At 31.7% G+C, this 24507-nt stretch overlaps 1 protein-coding gene across 1 annotated transcript in view; it reads left to right on the forward strand.

The window, feature by feature from the left end:
- Window positions 1–24507, forward strand: part of LOC121446219 (BMP/retinoic acid-inducible neural-specific protein 3-like) — a gene marked incomplete at its 3' end in the record, with an annotated part of 257918 nt that overhangs the window by 189618 nt on the left and 43793 nt on the right. The window contains exons 3-4 of the mRNA XM_041648686.1: window positions 4362–4552; window positions 18199–18389. Of these exons, the coding sequence (XP_041504620.1) occupies window positions 4362–4552; window positions 18199–18389 (382 nt within the window). The remainder of the gene's footprint in view (window positions 1–4361; window positions 4553–18198; window positions 18390–24507) is intronic.

A 24507-nucleotide genomic window follows, 5' to 3' on the forward strand; every position in this document is an offset into this window, starting at 1 on the left:
TGTAGATTCCAAAAAATCAGAATTTTTTGCAAACAACCATATGATACAAATAAAGAGATTTCATAGAACTTAAAAAAGACATTTCAAGTTGATGATCTATTTGAACTGGTGATGGTTCATTTTTATAATCTATAGAAATATTTGTGTTTATAAAGGGGCCAAAATATGTTAAGTTCTAATCATTGTAACTACTTCATTTAAAGACTTCAAATAACTATACTGGAAATTTTTTTATGGTCTGTGTAGGCTCCAAGTAAGAATGAAGGACTAAATGAGTTATCAGAAAGTTCTTCTTTATTATAGTAATGCAACATCTGGACAGAATTCTCAGATGTTAGGTAAAATATTCACACTATAGTAATCATAATTAATATCATATATTTTCACAAGTTTTCAATTGAACACTACCTTACTTTGATTTTAAGAAATTTTGTACAGTGTTGAGTCTCCAACAATCTGGATCATCTATTCATGAAATGGAAATTAAAAATTTTCTCCTATGATTCCATTACTTGTAAAAATATTAATTTCTAATTTGTTTCTTAAAGTTTTCCTAGTGTCAAAATACATCTTTCATGATGTTTAAAATATTTATAGTTAGTCAACAATCTAAACAATAAATCTATAATCTTGATGACTTTACATGACTATGTTTTTTTTTAATTCATACATATTGTTTGTTTCTACAGTCTGCAAAGAAAGATACTTTTGAGGACATATAGAAGAGTAATCTTTTTCCATTAAGGTATCAGAACAATAAGACAGATCAATGTAACATGTTCACTGGTCATTGGTCAAGGAAAGCTGAAGCTGCTTTAAGGAAGAGCAGAAGATGCCAACTGATCCTGTGCTCAGGAAAGGGACAATGTCTGTACATGCAAATATGATAGTACTTAGTCTCCAGAAAAAAAATTTTCTTGCCTAGACTGCTTTTTATCACCTCTTCCAAGGATTGTGAAAGAAGAAGAGAATCTTAATTAATGTTCTGGCAATTAGGAAAATAATTCCTTGGAAATTACTTGAATACTTATTTGACCTTTGTTTAGTGGTATTTACAGTCTGTTATTTTTTTTTGGTAGGTGACATTGGAAAAATAATAATGATCAAAAGTAAATAAGTGTTTTGTCAAAAATAAATGGTGAAAAGTGAATTGAGACAGTAAGATTTTTAGATGTGGTAAACAGAAAAATCAAAACCATTGAGGGCTGAAGCACACCCCATAGAAGTATCCACAGTGTTAAGCTCTTCATATCAGTATGGAAGGTATGAAAATCTAAGAGGAGTCATAACACACCAGATGAGTTAGGTGAGAAAAAAATCATATCAAGCAATAGTCATGAAATAAGTTAAGATATAAGAATAACTATGTCCTTGTATTTTATGCAGAAAGAGATATTTTACAGCATTTTAACTTCATTTCTCTCCTTCAGATTATATCTCAGTACAATTCCCAAATCCCTAGGACTAGAGATTTACTTTGCTTCAGTTAAATATACTGTTTTAGATGATAATCAAAACACAAGCATCGTTTATGGTTATGAGCTAGCATGTGATATTTTTATGCATGGATACATCTAAATAACCTATTTAAATTATGATAGATTTTTAACCTTCTCAAATGTTGATCATCCCATAATAAAGAAAACATAAGAATTCTTTCTTAAGCGTCTTGAATCATGTTTTACGTTATCATCAAGCAATGGCATTGCATTAAGTGATTGTCACCTCTGTCAGTAGTACCTATTGCTTAGCCTTTCCTCTAACTTCCATCTGCTCCCCACTGGCATTGCTGGAATTCCTTTCTTCATTTATAAGCAACTCTAATTTTAGATCCTCTCATGAATCAGATCACATGATTCTTTTTTTCCTGTGCCTGAGCTATTTTACCCGGTTTTATTATCTTCAGTTCCAGTTGTCTCAAATTACAGGATTTAATTTATTATTGCTGAATACAAGGCTACAAGTTTTTTAGCTGGTAAGCAACTGTTATTTAAATATATATTTCAACGAGTGAGTAAAATTATATATTTATATATGATTGTTTAACAAGTAAATTCCCAGGACTATATTACTTAATCTTGTTGATATTATCAATAATACATTAAATATTTTATTTAAAATTATCTCATATTTAAATTTATATTTCAACACACTATTCTATGTGTTTGTAATAGGAAAACAATAAAACAAATTGTTGTAGAAAATGACATTATAGAACAAAATTACTGACAACAACTCAACCTTAGGTAAAAAACAAGATGTGTTAGATGTGTTTATGTCTCTGTGTGTGTGTATGATTGTGTGTGTGTGTGTGTGTGTGTGTGTGTGTGTGAAGTATTATACTCAATTGTTAAAGGCTGAGTGTTTAATGATGGAAAGTACATTTAATGGTTTTAAAAAGAATATACCAAACTATCTAGGGAGCAGTTTTCTTCCAATGTGGTTCCATAAAGAGCAGCGTTAACATTTCTTTTTATTATTCAGCAATAAAGAAGGACAGATTTATGCCATTTGTAGGAAAATGAATCACTCTATAGAAAATATAGGCAAAATTAAAATCTAAAGGAAAACAGAGATGTGAAAATAGAAGGGAGTGTTTGAGAAGAGAAAGGCAAGAGTCAAAAGAGGGTAAATGAGGATGAATATGATTAAATTATTCCCAAATAAATTGCATAATGAAACTCTAAAGTGCATATAATTAACACATAATATTCAATTTTTTTTATTTTTAAAACATATAATGTCATTTCCACCTAACATACCATAAAACACTAACTCTGGTGTAAAATTTCCAAGGGTCTCTAAAATCTCCTGACATTAAGAGCACTTGCTGAGGAGAATATTTCAACCTTGAAAATGATGTAATAAGGAAGGTAGTTAGAGTTACTCAGGGAAGAAAGAGTAAGCTCAGTTTTACTCAATAAAGTGCTTCCTCTAGATTCCTTAGTGAATCGGACATTATGATTAGTTTTCCAATATTGGATGCTTTTAAACTCCCCAAACATGCAACATTTGCAAGATATATGCAGTTGGAAATGTTACGTTGTGACCTCTTAGTCCCAGAAATACCTAATTGTCCCCCATTAATCTGTGTAAAACCTTGCCCTACTTCTCTCCATCCAGCAACTCTTACTTCTTTGAGTATTTCCTTACATACTGCCTTTCCAGAGTTGCTCTCCCTGGCAATTAATTAAAAGATAGGACAACCCCTTCTTAGTGCTGGTTGTTAGTGAAGGTGGGCTGTGAAATATTCAGAACATATTATTAGAACATTGTTTAATGCAATCCTTCCCTTTGTTTATTTATTTTATAATCTCCACATGAAAATGGGCATCACGGTAACATGGTTCTCCATCATAAATATATTCTTAATTATGTAAATTTGTCTGGCACACTGAAAGCATCTTTGCAAGAAATTCATGAAAAAAATTGCAAAACCGTTGTTTAAAATAATCTGAATAATCTTATGTCAGGTTATCTAGCTCACCAAAAATTTTCCTAAGTTTACTATTAATGTAACTCAAGTAAAATACATTAGTTTATTTAATATACACAACCTAATGCCCTTACCTGGCTGTTCTGTCATTTGACAAATTCATCTATAAAGTTATTCATCTTGAAAAAAATTAATTTTGTTAAAAATCAAAATTTTGAATACATTGCATATGATAAATTTTTTAAATATAAAATTAAAATGATCAGAAATACAGTTGTTCATTTGAGGGCTTAAAGAAAAATATCTTTTCTGCATCTGAAATCTCCCCAAAATTTGAAAATTCATATTTAAAAATGAATGGAAACAATGACTTTGGAATGGTGATGTCAATTTTGTTTTTTATTGAAGTACTCATCATAAATTACTTTTATTTTTTAAATTATTTGTTTTTGTTTGATTGCATTAGTGTTTTATATGTCCATGTAGAATTTGAAGTAACAGAAAGCTGTTTGCTATCATAAGGGTGCTGGGAACTTAACCGGTGTCTTCTGGAAGAGCAGTCAGTGCCCTTAACCATTTAACAATCTGTCCAACCCAGAATAGATTATGTTAATTTTTATTATTCTTGTCTCTTTTTTAGTAACTACATACAATTTCTTCAAAAAGACATAATGTTTGTGTATATGTATGTCCTTGAGAAAATACCTCAGTAGAAGCTATTTAAGTATCTTATTGTCACTGTAAATTGGTTTCAATTCCAGTTAAGTGAACTATAGATGTGGTCTCTTCTACTCGCAGCTCCTGACACCTTACTACAGGTTACAGTCATTACAATGTAGAGACGTCAATTAAACTCCCAATTGAAGTTTTCAAATCGAAACACTCAGATTGTGCAGTTGTGAATAAAAATAAATTTGCTTTTCAGGGAATTTGGCCGTTGGAAGGTAAATAATCTTGCAGTTGAGAGAAGAAATTTTCTTGGCTCTCCTTTGCCTCTTGCTCCTGAATTCTTCCGCAACATAAGGCTTTTGGGACGACGACCTACTCTTCAGCAAATCACAGAAAACCTTATCAAGAAATATGGGACTCATTTCTTGCTATCTGCTACTCTGGGAGGTAGGAGCTTTTGAAACTATCTGTGCTTCTGTTTGCCTATGGATAAACCTGTATATTCACTCTAAGAAGACCCTCAATCCATATCATCACTATAGACTCTTTTCATAACCAAAAATGTTGATGAACTGATCACCTAAACTCTTCTATAATATTCACACTCATGAGTATGACAAGAGTATTACTTAGTGTCTTCCTAAAAACTTCCTAGAGTGCCAATATACATGAAATGTATGCATGGTTGTAATAATATATTATACAAAGTGATATGGCAAATCATGTTTAAAAATAAACAGCTTCATTTCAGGTGAGAGTCATCACTTCTGGTAACAGAGAGAAGAAATAATTTCTAGGAGTAAGTGGTAAATTTTTATGTTTTTAAAATTATGCTCTTCCAATAGTCTGTATTTGACTCATGATTATGGGAAGGAGAAAAATATAAATGCTGATTGATAATGTTTTTAAAAATGTTAGCGAGGTTAAGAAACCTATGATTATGTCCAGCTAAATATGGGTTTCATATTGTTATTAGTAATCAGAAGCTTGAATAATCCTGAAAGATGTTCAATGAGGTAATAATTAAGAAAGAAAATATGATAGCATAAAATATTTTCAGTCTTCCAATTCTCTACATGTAATTATACATGTGTCTACCATAAGCTTTGCAGATTCCAAAGAAAGTACAAACTAGTATTCAATATTACTGATTCTATATGAGACTGGTTATAACATTTGTACACGGTAGCTGAAAAGAAATATAAAAATTAAAATTTATATGGCAGTAAAAAAAATTCCAAATATCTAAAGCCATTTTGACATTCTGAAAAAATATAAGACATTGAAAAGTGTGTGATACAACATTCTGATCCAAAATAAGGTTCAAAACAACATGAATTCATCATGAAGACGTTTTCTCTTATAATTTATTGTGTGTGCTTAATTTATGTGAATGTCCTGTTCAAGAATTCCTTTAAGGCCATTGCATTGGAATTACTAACCCATCTTTCTGACCATGGAATAACTCTTGAATTTAAAGATCAAGGCATTTTCTATCCTAATGATGTTTAATCTAAATGTTACCTATAGATTCATTCAAGACTATATTTGATAGAGTTAATAATTGGGTTGAATTAAGTGAAATTATTCAGTAGGTTAAGCATATACACTGTCTTCAATTAAAGAGTAAACAATGACAAATTCCGGGCAGTCTTAAAATTGCCGTTGTAATTGGTCTTTGTCCATTTGCTTCATATTTTTGGCTGTATATAAAACAGAATATAATATATACATATATATGGGTCAAGCAACACGAGGTGCATAAAAATTAATTTAACCCAATTCTATCTGTCTATTTTCTTATCATTTTTTTCTTGACCCTCCTAAAATGCTAAGAATAATTAAAATATCAGCACACTGAAGGCTCATATATACATGTATATATATATATATATATATATATGCACATTTTAAACAAAAATGTTAATGTTGTCATTATTATATGACACCTTGAATGTTCACCACAACAGGAGCATTTGGAAAAAATAAATTGACCTTAATATATTCTATGCCAATATTAAAGACATGAAAAAATATGTGAAAGATGTTTTTTCCCAGGGTTCCCTAGGGCATCATGCTATGATTTCATGCTATTGATTTAGATATACTATCTGCATCCTCCATGTGAAGACTTTAATAAGATATTGTATGATAGATAAAAACTGTTGTTTGAATTATCTTTCTTCAAATACAAACTGCTGTTAAAAAAAACCCTCCTTCAACATGCACCATTTTATCAGTGTGTTTTATTTTTATCACTTCCAGACTGTTCATCAATTTAGTAAAGCTACTTTCTGTTACTTTGAACAATGATATCCAAACCTCATCACTGTTTAAATTTCTAAAATAAGCTATTCAGTTTAAGGAATTATTAAAAGATTATACTGCTTGACTATATTAATTTTCAGCAAAGGAATATATTTTATGACTTTTTTGCTATTTTATTAGAATATATAGCAAATTCAAAATTAAGAATGCATCTTTTAATGTATATGAATATGCAAAAATAAGAAATGAGGACAAAAAGATGACCTTAAAATTAAAGGTATTGGCTTATTTAGAAAGGCAGTAACTTAAAACTATTAGAATAGATTTCCGGTTTTAAGTCTTCAAGTAAATCAAATAAAACGTGTTACCAAAATACTAATTATTTGTATAAAATTATTATATCATATGTTATAATAATTGTAAGTGTACTTGATAATATTTTCAGAATTAATTTTTTATTCAACCAGTCAGAATAGTACTACAAAGGTGCAACTAAGTCCATGTTCTTAATATCTTTCAAGAAGTGAGAAAAAACAGTAACTGTTGGTTCTTCCTACAACCCCACTGTCAAAGGCACAAGACCTGTAATACAGTGACTGCTGCCTCCTTAGCATCAGAAGTCATTATTTCAGTTTTTGAAAACAACAGAAAGGATTTAAAGAAATAGTTTTTTATTGACTTCATCATGTGTGTGTGTGTGTGTGTGTGTGTGTGTGTGTAGGTTTGTAAGCCCAAATACTGTTCCCGTTATCAGTGGCGATAAGATTATCCCATCTGTGTAGCTTGTAGTCCACGCAGTTTTGAGTTACCTGACACAGGACCTGGGAGCCAAAGTCAGGTCCTCAGTAAGAGCAAGTCCTATTAATCACTAAGCCATCTACTACTCCTCAATAAAATCATGTTTCTAACAGATATATTACTAATTGCATTAGTTTTTTTAGGAACAAACAGTTTAGTTACTCTCCGTTACTTCAAAACTAGGTTTAGCAGATATTGCTCTGGAGGATGCACAATAGGATTTCTGATACAAATGTCATTTTGAATGTACAGATCCATTCAATGCCATAATTAAATATTTACCAAATAACACTGTAATTTAAGTCTGGTTTTTCAAGACAAGCTTTCTCTGTAGCATTCCTGGAATTCACTCTTTAGACCAGGCTGGCCTCTAGCTCATAGAAATCAACCTGCCTCTGAATCCTGAGTACTGGGATTAAGGGTGTTCACCACCACTGCCCAGCCAACGCTACATTTTTTTTTCAGTTAGAAGTATTCATGATTTTCTTCTAAAAGAAATTCTTGTGAAGGCATATTTTTGTTTACCATATTGCAAAGTATTTAATTTTACTTAAAATAAAACAGTATTTTCTTCAAAGATGAACTGAACTATGTATAATATTCAGTATCCAAAATATTATTAACAGAACAAGCACTTATAATATATTAATACTTTCACTAAAAATGAGTACAGATGTCATTTTAATATTTCACTTTGCTTGACTATTTAAAAATATTTCTTTTAACTTAAAGAAAGATTAGAAAGATTAAGATAAAGTTTTGGTAGAATAGCTCTTAGTGTTTCTTTTCTATTTTTGCACCCCCATGAGCATAAAAATTAAATACTCTCATTTAAGTTTAGTAATAGTGAATGTTTACTTTAGTCCCTGTGAAGTGTACTTTGTACAAAGTATCCACAACTGCAATTCTTTGTCATATGTTAGCTTTTCCCAATCAATTAACACCTGTCACCACCTTTCCATCTGGATCTCTTCCAAGAAAGTGTGAACTTCTTTTAATTTAGTTAAAATTAACATAATTGGGGAACAAGTAATTGTATATAAATTCATATCTTAAAGAAATATGAATAATTACTTCTATGGGGATAATAGTTTTGTTACGAGGAAAAGATAGCAAGGATAGTACAGAAATATTTTCTGACGTTTAGACCATCAGTATTGTTGGTTTAGAATGCAGCAAAGGAAAAAGAGGACATAATCATTTTGGTTCAGTCACGATATTCACTCACACTTCCTCATTCTATCAATCTTTCCCATGTCTCTGACATGCAAAATGAAAGGCCTGAAGCTAAGAAGTAAGTTTTCAGTTTGACTGCACAACAATTATCTACTAAAATCATTAAAAGATAATAAATTATAATAAATACAATAGGATAAATTGAAATAAATTTTCCATGTTATCTGTTTTTAAAAACAGTGTTCTGGTAATGGAGGACTAGACAAAAGTTAAGTGGTATAATGCCTTTCAATCAAGTACAATTTTACTCAGCATCCTTTATGCAGTATATTGGTAAGCAGATCAATCATACACACATTTTTTGCTTAATACATACCTGCTATCTATGACAAAGCTTAAGAACTAAATGCTTCTTGCAACAGCTTCACTGGCTGATTAACAAAGATAGTCATTTTTTTTAGAATTAGTCCTTTTGTGTATAATGATCTCATGAATTTTGAGGGAATCAACAGCATCCGCATCATCTTGGAGCTTGTTAGAAATGCAGAATTGCATATTTAGTCCCAGATCTATTTCACAGCATTTATAGGTGACTTCAATACACATTAAGTTTGAAAAGCACTTCTTGTAGTGCCTAACCAAATTCGAAGTGCACTCAAATGAACCAGAAATCTGGCTTCTGAGAATAAATGTATATAGAAAGCATAGGAGCAATTCTGAGCTAAACACTAAAGAAACATACAAACATCTTCATTTTGTGTTGATTTTAACTGTCTTCAAAATTAGAAGCACCTTAATTTTCTTTCAGTCAGTGGAGATACAATGCAAACTAACCTTGAGCTATGTTAAATTACTTTTTTCATTTAATTGCACTATAGGGAGCATTATGAGTTATGAGCAATTTTAGTGATAACAGTTTCATCTTTTCTTGCGGATAACTGTTAATGGTTGTAAGGTCAGCTGATCTCCTTTAGAGTATTTTAGGAAATATTTTGAATTGTTTTTTTATGATTTAAAAGGGTAACTATTTCTCTTCTGTTATATGGTGCAAATGTTAATTGGTGTTAATCTAACACGTCTCTATTTTATCTATTGTATTTATGTATAAAAATAATTCTACTTATTTTAAGAAAACATTTTCAAGGCTGTTTTTTATTATTACTCTTTGTTTCCGAAGCACTTTTGTCCCTCTCTTTCATTAGACAAGTAGAAAACAACTACCAGGTTGTGCACCTTCACTATATCGAGGAAGATAATTATTGAGAGCAAAACGCAAAGGCAAACTAAACAAGTTGAAAAGGAAAGAACACTCACACAGAAAGCAAAATTTCATACAAGAAATTATACGGTTTCCTATTACAAATATGCAAAGATATGTCTTTAGATACATGCCTATATCAAATGTAAAATTTTAAACATATTTAAGCCAAATTGAGTTGTTCCTTCCTGTGGAGTGCTTTTGTTTATAATGTGTTCTATATACAAAATTTGCATCAAAACAAAGATACATCCAAGTAAAGCTTTAAGTGTAAATATGTTGAAAGGGGTTAGATTTATCTGCCATTTGTGGTTATTATTTAATTTTTTTATTCATCCAAAATATTATATGAGATTGCAGCAGCCAACTGAACTCTATTAATCATTGTACATGCATCAACAATGAAAGAAAATGAGTCTATGAATTTGAGGGAAAACAAGAAAATAACATGAGAAGTATTGAAAGAGAGGAAGAGGAAGAGAAATGTAGTATACGTTGTACTGTTGTGGAATATTCAAGTAAGTAAAGCTGTGGTACATTATTTTAGCCTGAACTTGTTTAATTATGTAAAGGTGTGTTGCTGGTTCACATTTTCTGCCTAAGGGACCTAATTGTCCTAATAAAAAGCTCAAAAGCCAATAGCTAGACAGTAGAAAGATTGGAGGCCTGGCAGGCAGGGAAGGTAAATAAGAGGAGAGAAAAGAGGACAAGGGTGTAAAGAACAGAGAATAAAGGAATGAGAGAGAAAGAAAAAAGAGACATCTGGGTTTTTAGCCCAAAATGAAGCCTGCTAAAATGTACATTTCCAATTCACTATGATACTGCTGTAAAGAAAGACCATTATCATAGAAACTATTATAATAGAAATCATTTAAATGGTGGCTTGGTTATATTTTCAAAGGTTTAGTCCATTATGATCATGGCTGGTAACACGGTGGCGTGCAGGCAGACAGTAGCTGTGAGCTATAGCCTGACCCATAGGTAGAGAGAAGAAGAGAGACTCTTGGCACGAATACATAAAATTTCAAGTGACACTTGATTTCTCCAATATGTTCAAGCCTCCTAATCCCTTTAATTCTGACAGTGCCACTCCCTAACTAAGCATTCATTCAAATATATAAGCCTATGGAGGCCATTTTTATGCAAACCACCACACATTTATGAATTTATAAAAAAAATCTATGTATAATAAAAATATGAAGGCTTCAAAAAGCAGTGATTTAAAATTTGATAGTTTAAAATAGTATCTGCTGATGGCTATGAAAACCCCATGGTTCTCTTGACTTTTCTTCTCGTTATGGGAAGTTTAAGAAGGCTCATTTTGGATTGTCCTATCTTTAGACAGAATAAGGGATAAAAGAGGTATAATTTTTCTAAGCTTGTAAACATGAAGCATGTACTGCATGATGACACACACCTCATTCACTTTTTATTTGTTGATCATTTGATCATGGCTCTACCTTTCAATACCATAAGAAACAGATCACCTTTCTCACGCTGCTTATAGATCTCAGCAAAGGGTCAGTTATTCACATATGCTTATTTGTCACTATAAAAACAATAAATTATTGCACAGTTGAATATGATGTATTAAATTATTATTACTGATTCAACCATGGGATTCATGCATTGATAGGTTTTTGTTTTTTTTTTAAAGTGAGACTATAATTACAAAATTTTTCCTTTATTAGCTCCTACAAAGCCGTATATTATACCCCTCCCTAACTATACTTCCTTCAAATCATGACTTCACTTTCACTTAGTTATTTCATGTGTGGACGCATATGCATATAAATATCTTTTCCTAAACATACACTATCATTTGTAAGTATGTTTTGAGGATTGAGCATTTAGTACTGAACAATGAATTGCTGTGCTCCTATTTTAGGTATATGAATATTTTGTCTACATGTATGTTACCTAGTGCCCATGGAAGTCAAAAGAGTGTTAGATTTCTGATGATAGAATTAAGAAGATTGTAAGTTGCCATGTGGGTTCTGGGAACTGAACACAAGTCTTTGCAAGAGCAGTACGTGCTCTTAACCATTTAGCCCTCTGTCCAGACCCTTTATCTAATTTTCATTCTGTTAATTCCAGTTCTAATTTTTTAAAGAATACTACTTCTACTACTAATAATGTGATACACGTATGAAAATAACATAAACCAAATGAAAAGGAAATAGAATCAAAGTTCTTTAATTTCTATTTCTTTTCTAAGTAACAGATCCCATTTGCATATAAATACAGGAAAAATAAAGCATAACTCAAAAAACCATGCTTCATAAGTGTATAAAATTTTCAGTTATTTGGTGTAAAATCAAAATTGTGATTTTGTTTTGTTTTATTTTTCTGTGTTTCACATCTCCATGAAAGAATCTTGCAATGTGTGCTTTAATTGTGCACACACTACCACAGGGTTTCAGGTGAAGGAGACAGCTGCACGGTTTCCACTTGGACCAATTAGATCTTTTCCTGTCTGCATTCACTTATTCATGTTCTAGCAGATTTGGGATGCTGACCACTTCTAAAACCACAGTCTGTGTTTGCAGTGTGTGACTGAACTTTATAGTTCATGCCTTGCTTATAAGTAGCAGGAGGTTAGAAATCTTTCTAAAACATTTGTATCATTGAATACTTGCGGAAAAATTTAAAATTGAGAATGTAGGCTTTCTCAAGTCTTTGTATAAGTATCTCAAATGATTTTTTTACCATAAAATTGGAAAAATATGTAGTGGTTCATATTTTTACAATTAAAAATTGATGTCATACAAAGAAAAAAGTGTTTATTCTCTATAAAGATTGATGTTTCTTGAAAATACAGATAACTAAATGATCTTTAATATAACCTGGTTAATATAAAATGCTTGGCATATCAAAAACAATAAATTAGCATAGATTTTATAAAAGTATAACAGCTTACATAAAGATATAAGCTTTTCTCATATCTGACTTAAGCGGGATCGTTTACATACATGAATTAATATCCTATTATAAAGAAAAGATGAATAATTTGCAAGTGGGTCATCTTTATCAGACTATTAAAAACCCACAGCTATGTTTAAATATTTTGATAATAAAAATACCCTAGGTAATAATAATGATTGACTCTAGATTCAAGTAGTAAAAAACATCAGTAATTTGAGGTTAATATGAAAATCATGCGGTTAAATAAAATTTGGGAAAAAAGAATGAATTAATATTTATTATATTCATTTTTGCTCTGCCAAGGGCTGTAGAGGAATTGCATTGCTTAATGTTCCCAGAGTTTTGAGAGAGGATATTACCTCTCATTTGGAAGTGAGGGCACTAATAGTCTATACAACTTTCATAAAATATCAAGATCTGCAAGGAGAGGACAGTGAATGATTAGAATTTATCCATCATATGAGACAGCAAAATTCACATGCCCCTCTCATTCTATCATTTTGTCTTTATTATGTCTCATTTAAATTGTCCAAATTTGAATAAATACTATAACTACTAAACATATAAGTGCACTAATAGTTGCAAAATAAACATAAAGCAAAGAATACCAGCTAACAAACCACAATTTCAGAGAACCTAGACAACAATGAGGACACTAAGAGAGACATACATAGGTCTAACCTACGTGGGAAGTAGAAAAAGACAGTATCTCCTGAGTAAATTGGAAGCATGGGACCTTGGGGGAGGGTTGAAGTGGGGAGGGGAGAGGCAGGGATGGGAGCAGAGAAAAATGTAGAGCTCAATAAAAATCAGTAAAAAAAATACATTTTTTATTGTATGAAGTATCAATTTTTTTTCAGGTTAGAAGAGAATACAAATAACTCATATACACTAAAGTAATAAAAATACAGGAACTAATTATTCCTTAGATGGAAAATGCATATTCTTCTTGCTTGTTCATTTCTGGTCCACATTTCCTTATGCTCATATCTGCTTAAATGTTCAGTATTCTCTATGTCATCACTCACACTAGCATATTTTGAGCCACTTTATCTAAAACAACAATTACTGCATCTTGCTATGTATTACCTTCAATTTTATATGGGACAACATATTGGGCAAATAGTCTTAAATCAGTGTATTTTAGTAAATTTTAAAAAGAAGGTCATGCTGCTTCAGTAGTCTGGGGTAATAGATAATTGGAATTTTATGAGAAATTAGTTAATAATATAGATTTTCTTATCACTAAAAAGTGATGACAAAAAATGTTTCTTAGAAATATGCAATCAGAGAACTTATTTTCAGCATTTGGGTACAAACTAGAGGACTGAGCTAAAAAATTATTAAACAAAAATGGAAAAAGCAGGCTTTATTAATATAAAAGTCTTACTAAATATGCTTTGGCTTAAAAGAATTTTTGTTTTGTTTTTCTCAACATTACATGGATTCAGCTGGTTATATTTAGGAATATGTATGAATACACAGGATCATATCTGCACTCAAGGACGGTGAAAAACAGGCAATAAACTTGAAGATCAGAGAGGGTTATAGGGGCAGAAAGGGAAGAAAGCAAAGGGATAAGTGCTGTAATTAAATGTCAGTTTTTAAAATTTATTAGACTTCTTTTTTAAAAAAACGCCAATCCAAGTTCCTACTTCCTCTTCTCCTCCCATTGTCTCCACACCCCTCTCACCCCACCCCCATCTAATTTTCAAAGAGGGCAAGGCACATTGCCTTGTGGAAGGTCCAAGTCTATCACTAGTATATCCAGGCTGAACATGGTATACATCCAAAGAGAATAGGATCCCCAAAAGCAAGTACATACAGTAGGGATAAATCGTTGTGCCACTGTCAGTGGCCCCTCAGTCTGCCCCAGCCATGCAAATGTCAAACCCATTCAGAGGAACTAGTTTGGTCCTATGTTTATTCCTTTCAAGTCTGGCTCCATTTTTAGGTTTGCCTTTTGTGCATTGTACAGGCCCTTTTCAATGTTCAAGTTTTGAACATTGTGAATAATCTGAAGCATTGTGAATGAAGGATACTTTTCCCAGTATAGCATACGCCCCAAAGATTCTAGACTGGTCTCCCTATGATGCATATACCAAGACCATCAAAGTTCTAAGACTCCAGGTATCTGAATAACAGAAATGTTTCCCTGGAATTTATACCACCATTGGTATCAAAATTCACTTATTCTCAGCTCATATGTTTGCTTCTGCTTATCTGGCAAGGGTGGAACTGTCTTTCCCTGTGTAGTGCCTTTCCTAAGACAGTCTCCTGCTTCTTTAACATTTGTTTTAGCAATGCCAAGCCCTGCTGGTGTACACTACAGCTTTCTCTGTCTTGTCTCCCTTGGTGTGTCAGGGTGAAGTCTGACTTTCCTCATATATGTCCCCTGATCAAAACCACTCTAGATAGCATTTAAGAATAGATTCTTTCTAGATTTTGCCTCCTGTCCTTCATGTCTTGTAAAATGGCAAAATATGATTATTCTTTCACTTACAGATGCCAGAGTTTATATCACCAATATTTGCAACTTGATGTGAAGCTTAAAAGAGCATGGGCTTCTTTTGATAATAAGAATGCCATTCTTTCATTCAGTTAACCATTTAGAAGCAGTACTGTGTGCCTTTATTTAGCTACTATATAATTCAATGGCTGAGGCTATGCCAAGTTCTCTTCTCTGTGTTTCATGTCTTTTTGTTGGGGTGGAATTTTTTTTTTTACTTTTATTTAATCTTTATTTATTGCTGAAAATATCAACCCAATTTTCTTTATTGTATTTTTGTCATTGTATTTGTGTGTATGTGTGTGTGTGTGTGTGTGTGTGTGTGTGTGTTTGTATTGAGACAAACGTTCATGTAGCATGAAAATGACACAGACTCACTATATGGCCCTGACAAAAATCTTGGCTCCTGACTCCACCCTTGCCTTTATTCCCTAAGTAGCAGTTTAAAAGGAAAATGCTATCACATCCAAAACTTATGTGGGCCTAATTTTAATTGGAAAACATTCTGACTTTCTCTAGTAAGTTATTTGTCTTTCTTGTTGAAAGCTACAACTTTTTCTTCTCAAAGAGCTGTGATCTAATTATTCATTTGCAAAGAAATAAACATCCATCATCAACTAACATTATTCTATACGTGATTATAATAGGTTTTATTTCTAGATATTATATGACAATATAGGCAGATTTTCTGTCTTGCCTGTCAGCTCCCAAATAAACACATGTGCAATTCTTAATAATTAGGAAAACCCAGCTGCTATCTTAAGCTTTTTTTAACTAGCTCTTATAACTTTAATTAACTCATTTCTATTAATTTACTTTTTGTCTTGTATCTTTCTTATCTTTACTCTGTACTGCCCATATTGCTTTCTGATTTTCTTCATGTAGGCTAGGTAACTCCACCTTCTTCTCAGTATCCTCTCTGCCCCCCAAATCCTGCCTAACTATTGACCATATAACTTTTTATTATACTAATCACAGGGGCATATCTTCACACCATGTAAAGAAGTATTCCACAGCATGATATACTAAAATTTTTTTCTTATTTTCCTAATCTTGAAACTCTTTTATGCTATTAAAATTATAACATTTGGTCACAAGTAAGAGGTTTATCAATTTTACTGCTAAATCATGTTTAATAACACTGTACTTTTGATCACTGATTAAGATTAATAAATATCTGCCATGATATATGTTTTCAAATATTTATATCAATTTTATGTGAAATTATGTATTTTTTCCTTTTTAGTCTCTGTAAATATTTCAAAGTTTCTTTTCTTTATATCTTCAAAGTTTTGGCAGAATCACCTTATGCAATATTTTGTGTCAACTTAGTGAGTTTTATGTCTAAAGGATACTATTAGCAAGAAACCAAAACCTTTTATTTAAATAATGTCATAAAATAATTACTTTCCTGGTTTCCAATTTTGATTTATTTTAGATTTTCTATGTAAATTGTTCATTCACTTTTCTCTTCCCTTGGAAAAAAAATATGTTGAGTGTTGTTATGCATTTTCTATCTGTTTGTTCAAGTAAGCAGCTTTGACACTTACATATACTTTTTACATCTTAAAACCCATTGAAAACTATTCTTTTTAGGTATATTTTTATTTCTTACAGTCGTCTTTCTTCATCACCCACTTTGTGTTGGATTCATATAGATTGCACACTTCAGTGAATGAAGTCATATATATTTATCAGTATAAACATTTCCTGTAAACTCTTATAGTTCTATCCTTTAAACTGTGGCTTCAGAAAATGTTTCTATAAAAGTGATGATATGGCCTACATCATTTATCATAGAAAAAATATTAAATATTATATATCCTCCCTTAGGTTTTGAGGGAGGAAAGGAAATGGAGGAAATTTTATAATTATATTAAAATCTCTAAAATTATTTTAAATCACTTAGTGCTTTGTATATATATATATATATATATATATATATATATATATATATATATATATATATATATAAGAGCTTATTAAAATGTGGATTGACTGTCTTGGAGAGGTCAATGGTCTAATATCATTAGATGATCACAAGAGCTATGCTATAATAAAATGTACATCATCTTTCAGATAGATATATGCTGCTCTTGCGGATGATACTATTTTACCTACCCAAATCATCCTTTCAGTTTTTTTTTTAATTTTTTTTTTATTGAGAAAAGAAGAAAAAAAAACATAAACAAAAAAACAAGTTTCCACCTCCTCCCAGCCTCCCATTTCGCTCCCCCTCCTCCCACCCTTCTCCCCCTCCTCCCACACTTCTCCCCCTCCCCCCACTCCTCTCCCCCTCCCTCTCCAGTCCACAGAGCAGTCCGGGTTTCCCTGCCCTGTGGTAAGTCCTAGGTCCTCCCGACTCCGTCCATATCTAGGAAGGTAGCCACACTTCTGCCATAACACATGGGTTACTGAGAAAGAACATGAAGTTAATTTGGTAATTATTTGTTGGATAAATACACAGTGCTGTTAAAGTCTGAGAAGAACAAGTTCTTCATGTTCAACTTAGTATGGCTATTTTGTATTACTATCTGTTTTTTGGACACCGGCGCTTCCCTGTTACTCACTGTAAGTCTTATGTCACTGTTCATCATCATTATCAGTTTCTACAACTTCTATCGAGTTTAGTGATTTACATGGTGATTATTAATGCACCACACATTAATACAGAATAGGAGGGGAACTTGGGAATTTGTTGCTAATGTGTTTATACATGCTTACGATAGGGTTTCTGTGCATTTCACATGTACAACAGAAGACTACTTAGCTTTTCTTCTTTTCATCTTGTTAAGTTGTTCCTGTGGTAAAATTTATGTTTTAATACGGTGTTGTGTCACTTCAATTAATGTTTTCAGACTTTGCTTTGTGGTATGCAAGTATAGACTAAGTTAAACTACATGACAAAATGAGTTAGTTTAACAAAAATATCCTTTAACATGTTGATATTTAAAGTTTGCTAAGGATATTTTGAAAGCCTCAAATATCTGTGGTACTTATATGTACTTGGGAAAGAAAAATAAAACTTTTAATGTTCATTAAATTCTGTGGTTCTCGTTGTCTTTTCCTTCAATGCAGTTTGTAGTCACTCATTCTAGGAGAGAAGTATCAAACTTACTTAGACTCGGAAATACAGTTGTTTTTATCTCATTAATGCAGGAGAGGAGTCACTCACAATTTTTGTGGACAAGCGGAAGCTGAGTAAAAGATCTGAAGGAAGTGACACAAGCACTAATAGTTCGTCTGTCACTCTGGAGACACTCCATCAGTTAGCTGCTTCCTATTTTATTGACAGGGACAGCACTCTTCGCAGACTTCACCACATCCAGATTGCATCCACTGCCATCAAGGTAAACATGAACTAACAGTATCGTTGCCTCTCCCTTTGTTTAGTTTATTCCTATGATGTCTTTCTGCCTATTTTCTGGGCCAGGTGTTTAAATGATTATGTTTGAAAATGTGTTTTCGTTTTTCAATTTATTTAATTATAAGGTATAATTAATTACATGCAGATGGATGCAGTATTCTCAATGTATATGTCAAGTTTGCTTTTAATATGAGCATATATAATTAAAATTTACTTAAGTTTTGAGCTTCCTTCTTGTTAGGAGTGACTCCTTGGAATGGTATATGGAATATAAACCTTAAAATCATATAGATCATATTTACAATTGTTCCTCATACTATGCTTTTAAAATATATCAAGATGTTCTATTTGGATGAAAGTGAAGTATAGCAAAAAAACATGAAAAATTTAAAAAGAAAAAGTTAGAATGTACAAGTATTTGGAGTAATATATGTCATAATGTGGAATGGGTAGAAAAATACTATCGGGTTACTAAAGTCTTTTGATTTTGTACTTAGTAATTTTGACTATCAAAATTAATCAAATGAAATTTGATGCAGTTAACCAATCAAAAGATAGAAGAAATAAAAACAGGAGAAACAAAGAATGGGGTTGTGAGATTATACCATTTTAGTGGCATTCCTATAGAATATTAAGCTATTCATATTGTGTTTTACCAATGGCAAGAACATTAATAAATGAGCAGAGAATGGATAGAGTAAGTTTTTAAATGAATATAACAACAAGAAAATAAATACAAAGAACGTTTTTGTGTTTTGTATTTATTTCGTACATAATACAAGAAGCAAACAGAAAGTATAAAAATCATTATTTTATGAAATGAAAATAAATGTGTGCAGGTCTTTGTGCCTTTAAGTTGAAAGATGATCACTTTGATAGCTCAAGAAATGCAAGCATGCACACTGGCACACATATACTCTCACACACACATATTATCTTGGAAAATATTGAAATATCTTTAGAGGAAGGATTATCAAACAATATGGAATGTTCTGATATACATTTGTTTAGTGTCTATAGTAAAAGAATTTGGGAATTTTTTCTGTAGATGTAAATTATAAAATGCAATTTTATATAATTTATACTTCAGGAAATATAATTCATAATTTAGAAGTCAGCCTCTAACTGTGGAACTTTTACTGAGGAGCAGAACATAAAAGCAATATTTATACTGCATAGATAAATATGCATTTAGTACAATTTCAGATATCTTTAATAATGTAGATAGGCTCTAATATTGGATATTATTAGATATTTACTGGATACTACTGATAAGAAATAGATTTTCCCAGAAATAAACTTTAATTATGAAAAAAATATGTTAAGCTGTAATTTACAATGCAGAAAGCATAAATATATGTTTATTACATAGTTATTCTCTTTTTCATTAAAACTAGAAATACACAGCCGAGTTTTTCGTACCTATAAGTAAAAATATTCACTCACAATTCATAACTAAAAATATTTTTTCTAATACATTAAATTTTTCTCTTACAAAGACATTTGTCACTGAATGCATATGCTTTAATGTAGCATATAGCAGCATATTAAAACTGATTTAGACTTTACCTACACAACAAGTGTTATTGGAAAGACAGGATTCCACTGTGTTCACAGTCTAGCTGTGTAGTAGAAAGGAGACACGGAGAAAAGAGACTCTGATGAGGAATGAGGAATGCAGCGTCTTCTCTGAAAGAGAAGAAGAAGTAACTTTAACTTTGGAAGCTGACATCCTCACCTTGATTGAGTGGGCATCTGACATTTCCTTTCTTCCATTAACAATAAAATCCCCTGAATTACGAAGCATCTGCCCTGAAACTGAAGACTGACAGATGTCAAACCTTAGATAATGGAGAAGAAACAAAGTATGATAGGATGATGAAAGATGATGTTATGAATTACAACATTTATATTTTACTATTAAACTATAAAAATACTGGAAATGATTTTGTGCCAGATCACAAGAGCATGCCTGTGAGTTCATCCACATAAATTTATTAAGCATGCAAGAGTGAGAACAACAGGTTTTGAAAAGAACACAATTGAGCTTTCTGGGATTAATGTTGTCTTCGGTGCTACTAATTTTTAGAAGACATTTTAATTTTAAGTAACTGGTAATGTCTGAAGCAGGGTGGGTTGCTTCTGGGATACTCTGAAGGGTTTATGCCACTGTGCTATGTTGCAGCTGCAATAAAGCTCAGGGGTGGGTATTCACATGAGCCTCAGGAGAACAGACTTTTTACAGTGCAAGTACTCTAAATAGGGGTCCTATGAGGATGAAACAAAAGTCTGTCTCACTTGCTTGTTTATGATATTACATATAATAAATTATAGAGTAATGATGGTAATATGAATAAAAGGGGTGGTGAGACATATTCAAGAATAACAAATATAAATAATAGTGATTCAAAATTACTTTAAGGAAGCGACTTAAAGATTTATCCAGTACCTAGGCACACGCACACGCATGGAAAATACTGAGAGAATACAAATAATAAAATCAATGTAATGGAGTAATGAATTTAATGCAGAGGTTGTTTTACTGTGTTGTAACTAAATTTAATTACTTCATTAAATCCTGAGAGCTTGCATTTATTAACTTTATATATTATATCATATATTATATATAAGTTGTTATTAGAATAACAAGATACACATCTTCCTTCTTTAGTTGTAGTATGTGTGTTCAGGGTACCATGTAAAAGGCATTTTATTTATTGAATAAATATTCAATGCTTTTGCCTCTCAATTTACAAAATTTACAAAGCAAACTACTGTTAAAAAATAAACTCATACCAGACATCAACAAAAATTACATCTAAATCTGCACAACCCTGCCAACTTTATCCATGTGAATTCATAAAAAACACAAAGGAGCTGAGCAATTAGTGCTAACTATGAGCTGCATCCTAGAAAATGAACGAGAGCAATTTGTTGTGTTTATCTCCTATAATTATGAAAGGAAATGTGAGTAGCAGCTCATTAAGGCAATTGTAAATTTCAAGACAAAGGCTAAGAACTGCTGGGTAGCTCAATAATGTCCCACATAAGTGTGATTAATACACAGATAAAAGTTTTGTTTCTCATTAAATCATTCATTGTAATGTCAAAAATTGGTTATTACTTTTAAATTTTCAAGTCAAGTGAATTAACTGACACACAGTTTCACTAATATGGCCTTTATTTTGAAATAGCCTGATAAAGATCAAAGTTTTAAAAGGGTCAATAATCCGGGCGGTGGTGGTGCACGCCTTTAATCCCAGCACTCGGGAGGCAGAGGTAGGCGGATCTCTGTGAGTTCGAGACCAGCCTGGTCTACAGAGCTAGTAACAGGACAGGCTCCAAAACCACAGAGAAACCCTGTCTCGAAAAACCAAAAAAAAAAAAGCCAATAATGGGAAAATGAAATTAAAGTTTATGTGGGGAGGGAATTTAACCAAAACCCTAATTTTGATTGTGCAGATGCATTGTGAAAAATACTTTTTCTAATATATTACATTTTAAGATTAATCAGTGAGTAAAATTGAATTATGTGATTATAATTTAATTAATAGTGCTAAAATAATATAATTGTTATTTTCATGAAGTATTTATATAATGCTCTTTTATGGTTTTATATGTTACATGATAGAATAGCATTTGCTTTACAGATAATATTATCAGAAAAATTTTAATTTTTAGTTTTTATAGTTTAAAAAAATGAAGAAAAACACACTGTATGCTAAAGTTAACTATGTTTAGAAGCATTATCCACAGTTCATATTTAGATTGCTGTAGGTAGAGTGAGAAATTTTGCAGATTCCTTGAGCTCTTAAATTATACACTGTGCAGACAGATATTCTCTGTCAGCCTATGGGTTTAGAACTATCATTTAAACAAATCTGGGTGTCTCCATCTCTCATTCAAACAAATCTTTGTCAGTGTGTGTATGTGTGTGTGTGTGTGTATTAGTAGTAGTAGTAGTAGTTGTTGTAGTAGTAGTAGTAGTAGTAGGTCATCTAAATTAAATTAATCAAGAAGAAAAAAAGAACAACTCTCAACCTGGTTTGGTATGGTACCATTCCATAGGTTGTAATTGGTTACAATCTGAGAAAAAAAAAATGGAGCTGAGGGCCAGATTTCATTACTCTCTCTTCTTTCTTTTTCTTTCTTTTTTTTTAATATTTATTTGTTTATTATATATACAATATTCTGTCTGTGTGTATGCCTGCAGGCCAGAAGAGGGCACCAGACCCCATTACAGATGGTTGTGAGCCACCATGTGGTTGCTGGGAATTGAACTCAGGACCTTTGGAAGAGCAGGCAATGCTCTTAACCTCTGAGCCATCGCTCCAGCCCCTACTCTCTCTTCTTGACTCTGAATGACAGTCACCTTTTCCAAGCTCCTTTCACATTGACTTCTGCAAAGATAGTCTATCTTATCAAAATATGAGCAAAAATAGCCTCTCCTTCTTCCTGTTGCCTCTTTCAGTTTTTTTTTGTTGCAGTAACAAATACCTAATGCCTATATTAAATTAATATTTGAATTGATTTATAGAATATAATTTGACAAACTCTCCTAATAAGTATTGTTTATATGTTAAGAGTAAAAATTAGTGATTTACTATTAGCTTTAAATTCTTAATTTAAATATAGCTTTTATGGTGTTATAATAAAGCAAAACCATTATTCCCAGCTCTTTAAGGTGTTGAAACAGGAGGATTGTAAAACCAGTCTAAATGTATTACAGGTTATATCCAAAGTAGAAAGATTCTGACACTATTCTAAAGTAAAAGTCAGTTGTGAAAAGCTTTGGATATAGCTCAGTGTGAATGTGCTTAAAATGAAGTCTGCTATGACTTATGAAATTTCTGTAGTCAGTATACTTGGCATGTCCATCTTGGTATCAGCTCAGCTCACATTCCATACTTTAAAAATAATTTATTTTATTTTTTGAGTTTATAATATTATACCTTTCACCCTTATGATTTCTTCCTACTCAACCTTCTTATAAACCTTTTTTTTTTCCTTACAAATCCGAACCTTCTCATTCTGTAGAATGCTCTTTGTAGGTGTGTTTTCAGGGAGTATTTCATTTCTTAAAGGATGACAATATCGCCTAAGGTCTTCTTTTCAAATTTCCCGTATGCAATCTATTACTAAATGGATTTTTTCATGCCTTTCATTGTATCTATATATTCACCCAGCCCCCTGTTAGCAACTTCATAGCCTTTGGGTACCATCAATATCTCCCTCAAAAATAACTTTATGTTTTGTTGGTTTCTATACTCACTTTTGTCTTAGAGTATGTACATGGAAACATGATCATACAGCATTTAAAGTTAGTAGCTGGTGGTATCACTATGAAAAATGACTGCCCCCGAAAAGGAAAATGACTGCCTAGTTTCTTTGTCATGTTGTAAATGATTGAATTCCCTTGTTTTCCGTGTGCAATAGTACAATGTTGGTTATATAATCTATACTCCCAACAAACACATGCTGGTATTGTTTTCTTAGCTGTTAGTAATAGTGCTATAATGAACACACACACACACACACACACACACGTTTATATGTACTTACGTAACCTGGCAGAATGCTTCTCTGTGTTTTTAGTGCAGGCATATTCTTTGCTGCCATTTTGAAAACAAAAGTGATTAGAAATTTTTTCTGCATAAATAGTGGAGGTATTTTGTCAATTTTTTTATTTTGTGATAATAAAGTATTCATCACTACTTATATGGTTAGATACTTCTTTACTTTTGTTGATCTTTTTTATATATAATTATACTCCTTGGTGGTATATACAGAACTTGTTATTCTCTTCTGATATTCTTTCAATCAAACATTTGTGTGTTTGTATATTACCAAGAGGTGCATAATATTTGCTTGTTACATTAAATAATGAGAGATAGGAAAAATATTAAGCATTTTTATTGCTTGTGATATTTATACTATGTTTATATCATTCTTTAGTCTAGATCTTTTCAAATTCAATTCATTTTCTCAACCAAAGGAGGAGTAAACTCATAGAGGCTGTCAAGCTTCAGTTGCTTTTTGTTTCCACATACCACATTTTTTATGATTCGGAGCAAAGGTTATATTTATGTTTTATATGCTGC

The sequence above is a fragment of the Microtus oregoni genome, unplaced genomic scaffold (genome assembly GCF_018167655.1).
Source record: "Microtus oregoni isolate MIOR12 unplaced genomic scaffold, Mior012 000003F_ref0000135, whole genome shotgun sequence".
NCBI classification, from domain to species: Eukaryota; Metazoa; Chordata; class Mammalia; order Rodentia; family Cricetidae; genus Microtus; species Microtus oregoni.